At 40.6% G+C, this 3,675-nt stretch overlaps 1 protein-coding gene across 1 annotated transcript in view; it reads right to left on the minus strand.

Annotated features, from left to right (window-relative positions):
- The window catches only part of LOC117407818 (uncharacterized), a 4,260-nt gene continuing 585 nt past the window's right edge, over positions 1-3,675 (minus strand). Inside the window, exons 3-4 of the mRNA XM_059014499.1 lie at positions 1,292-3,675; positions 1-48 (exon numbers count right to left, since the gene is read on the minus strand). The exon at positions 1,292-3,675 is cut by the window's right edge and continues 174 nt beyond it. Coding sequence (XP_058870482.1) covers positions 1-48; positions 1,292-3,466 — 2,223 coding nt within the window. The 5' untranslated portion in view covers positions 3,467-3,675. The remainder of the gene's footprint in view (positions 49-1,291) is intronic.

The following is a 3,675-nucleotide window of genomic DNA, read 5'->3' on the forward strand; positions in this document are numbered from 1 at the left end:
TTACATCGGCAGAATCATAGCACAAGGGACAACCATGAAAAAAGCACCCTGCAAATTCAAAGGCCGTACGCTTACCATTAATCACAGCATAACCGTCCAAGAAAAAGGGGCCTATTTTAAGCTCTCCGTAGTTTAAAGCATGTTGAATGAAAACATTTTCAGTTTCTGCGACATACATTAACCATTGTATCGAGGCATTTGAAAAGCTTTTTTGCTGCTCGCGGTAATTGTCGGGAGGAATGATCGCTATTGTGTCTTTAGGCAGGAATTTGCTTCTATACATAGCCATGCACAGTGAAGCAATGGTGGTACATTGGAAGGGGTCTATCTGCCCTATAGCATAAACCTCGGTACAGAATTTGATACAGGCCTCTTTCAAAATTTCTACATCATTTTTGCAGTAGAATGCCATTTCGTCTCTGAAATTAAAAACACCATTCTTAATCGAATCATACCATTTGTAAAAGTCATCACGATCTTTAGACATCATTTGCTGAACACCGTAGTAACGTGGTTCTGGATAGGGACCTGCGTAATTCTGGTTTTCAACAGTATTGAAAAAATGAGGAAAATACCCTTTTCTGGCTTCAAACCCCATAGCTGCAGGCATAGCACTTAACTTCATGGGCATAAAGTTGAAGGAATCAATGTAACGCATTGTCACAAAGACGGCCAGAGTGGGTGGCGTCAGACCAGAAAAGGAATACACAGAGACGATGGTTGTGATGATGAGCCGAGTGCAATGGCTGCACTCAGCGTTTAATAACAAATAAAAGGGTTGTAAACAGCACAAAAACAGGACACGGCACTTGACGCCAAAATAAACAGACAGACAAAACGACTGACACTTAACAAACGGTGCACGGAGACAAACAAACACGGTGAGAACAAACACTTATCTTTACTTCTAATGATTTTAACTCTCCTCTCTCTCTCACCCGTTCTCCTCTCTCTCTCACCCGTTCTCCTCTCTCTCTCACCCGTTCTCCTCTTCCGAACACCCAACCACGAGTGCATGCTACGTGTCTCTATATATACTATTGTGCTGGGATTCAATTACTAATTAATTACTCACTTGAATCCCAGCACGTGAATTCATTACGTGAAACCCCGTGCTCACATATTACATTTAACCAGCACGTGAAGTGATTTGTGCTCTCCTCGTGCCTAAATACAAATCTACACTTTAAACACACGTGAAACACAGACCCGTTTATATCCCGTGTACCAATCTATACACCAACATTAACATACGCACGCATACATACATACACATAACACAAATGCACACAGGGGCGGGGCGCTTTGCCACACGCATCTTAAAAGCTTCGTCTGTAAAACACATTAACTTGCTACCCTGAGCTATGATATGAGGGTTAACACCGTTGGTCACTAAATAATTCATCAGTAAATAACTGTCATACGATTTCGCGTAGTGAGCCAAGAAAGTATAGCCGGCGTAACAGGGTCTGCGATACCGCTCAAAAAACTTTTTCACACAGTCCTCACCCTCCCAAAACCATGATTCACCACTCATGTGGATGCAGTACAAATAATTTGGAATGTGCACGCCGTCTTCCTGTCGACATTCAAAATCATAAAACACATATTTGTCTGTGGGTTCATAAGGTTTAAGCACCGGAATGAAGCATTTGTGATCAGTGTGAGGTAACAATGCTGATTTACATATCTTACAGTATGGACTAAGGCATTTATGAGTCCGAGGCTTTGTAGGGTCACATTTATAGAGAGAATAGCACCTTGTACATAGTTTTAAAATGTCACACATAGAAGCCTGTTTTTCACAGTTGGCTTTATCTCGGAGAATCTTATGCTCATCATAACAGATCTGTGATCGACAATAACGATTGCAATCGTTACATTTTACCTTTACTGAGGACTCGGTGTTACAAGCTGGTGAAAAACACACATTACAGTGTCCTTCACAGCGATGTCCCAATCGGTTACTATATGCGGTGTAACAGTAATTACACAGATAGGCTGCACCCAGAAAACCTTTCAAGTTAACAATACCATAGAAATGATTCTCATGAAGAAACAGAAATACAGTTTTGCTTTTTGCTCGAGTATCTGTTTGGTGATTCAGGAACACATCCTTTTGAGGACATCTGTACCAGACCACAATTTTAACATCTAAAGCCTGTTCAAATTTATCTATGTCCGCAAACGACACCGTTTGATGTTCACTTAATCCCACACTCTGTTGAAGTTTTAAAGCCTCAGCCATACACGTATCATAGGCACCCCTGAATTCTGGAAATAACAAGCTCAGAACGCTGTAGGGAAAACATAATTGATTGTCTCTGTTGTAACATATAATCAGATGCTTGGCTTTTTTTCTAATAAGCTCACTTTTCATTAAGGTCTGCAAACCTCTCCTAACACCACCTCCTTCCGGACACCTAATAACCTGGACAATCAACATCAAAGAGTCATCAGCTAAAATTTCACTATGACTTTGAAGGAGAGCTTCAATCTGACTGAGAAAGTCGTCTAGACTTAAATTGTCTCCAGTCATTTTTACATACACTGGTATATCTAAGGATCCTGCTCTCAATTCAAGCTGAACGACGTCTGAAGGTCTTAGCGTTCTAGAAACCTCACTCAACATATTCTCTAACGTTTCATGCAACACAGTAAAAACTTCGGCGTAGGAATCCAAGTCATACAGATGTGTAAAGTTAAGAGGGTGTTTCAATTCGATATTGTTAAACATAGGTCTATGCCGAAGCTGTACACCTTCCCCACCAATTCTATCACCGTCACTACCCCTATGGGGGGCCTGTAAACCTGAAGGACCTGCCACTTGATCATCATGTACTACACCACCCCCCGGGACTTTTATGCTAAAAGAATCATCCTGACAAGCCCCACTGTTTAAGCCTTCTCCTATTTGGTTTTCCCTATCATCTACACTCTCGGTAGTAACATGATTTTCTCTAGCCATTTCTTGCAAAAGCTTATCCAAAGAGTCAAAATTGATCTGAGTCAATTTAGCATCATTAATAAACCCAGGGCTCTGGGAGTTATTGTGGTCTATATTAGTAGCGTTGTCATTTATCAGGGCACTATCTGTAAAAATTTCATCAATCAACGCCCTGAATGACGGTAAAATATATGCGTTATAATTTAAATCATTTAATAGTTTGTCTAGATAGTCAAAATTCTCAAAACCGGTTAAATTTTGGGGGTGAACAGTGGGTGGGCTGCCACAGGGGGCTGGAGACATACTAGGTGTATGGGAATTTGTTGAGGGGTCAGAATTTAAGGTATTTTGGGGAATGATTACAGAATTAACCACAGAATTTGACACCGTTTGACTCGGATCAATTGAAACCGTTTTATTTTTTTGAACACCTGTCACAGCAACATCATTGTCAGAATCATCGTCAACAGTAATTTCAATATGTTTCCTTTTACAAGTTTTTTTGCGATGTGGCTCCATTGTAGCTCTACAAATACAATGCTACTGTTTTAAGAAACCCAGTGTTTTCAATAGGGTAATTAACGTTTGTATATTCTGAGCCACTTCTGGGTCAGAAACTAGAGCCCTTATAGCCGGATGTCTGTAAATGATCTGTTCTATTGTCAGATGTACATGTTTCAATAACTCAACGTTGTGATACCTAGTAGTAGCTGAAGTTGAGGGGCGCG

Source organism: Acipenser ruthenus, chromosome 48 (assembly GCF_902713425.1).
Source record: "Acipenser ruthenus chromosome 48, fAciRut3.2 maternal haplotype, whole genome shotgun sequence".
Lineage (NCBI taxonomy): Eukaryota > Metazoa > Chordata > Actinopteri > Acipenseriformes > Acipenseridae > Acipenser > Acipenser ruthenus.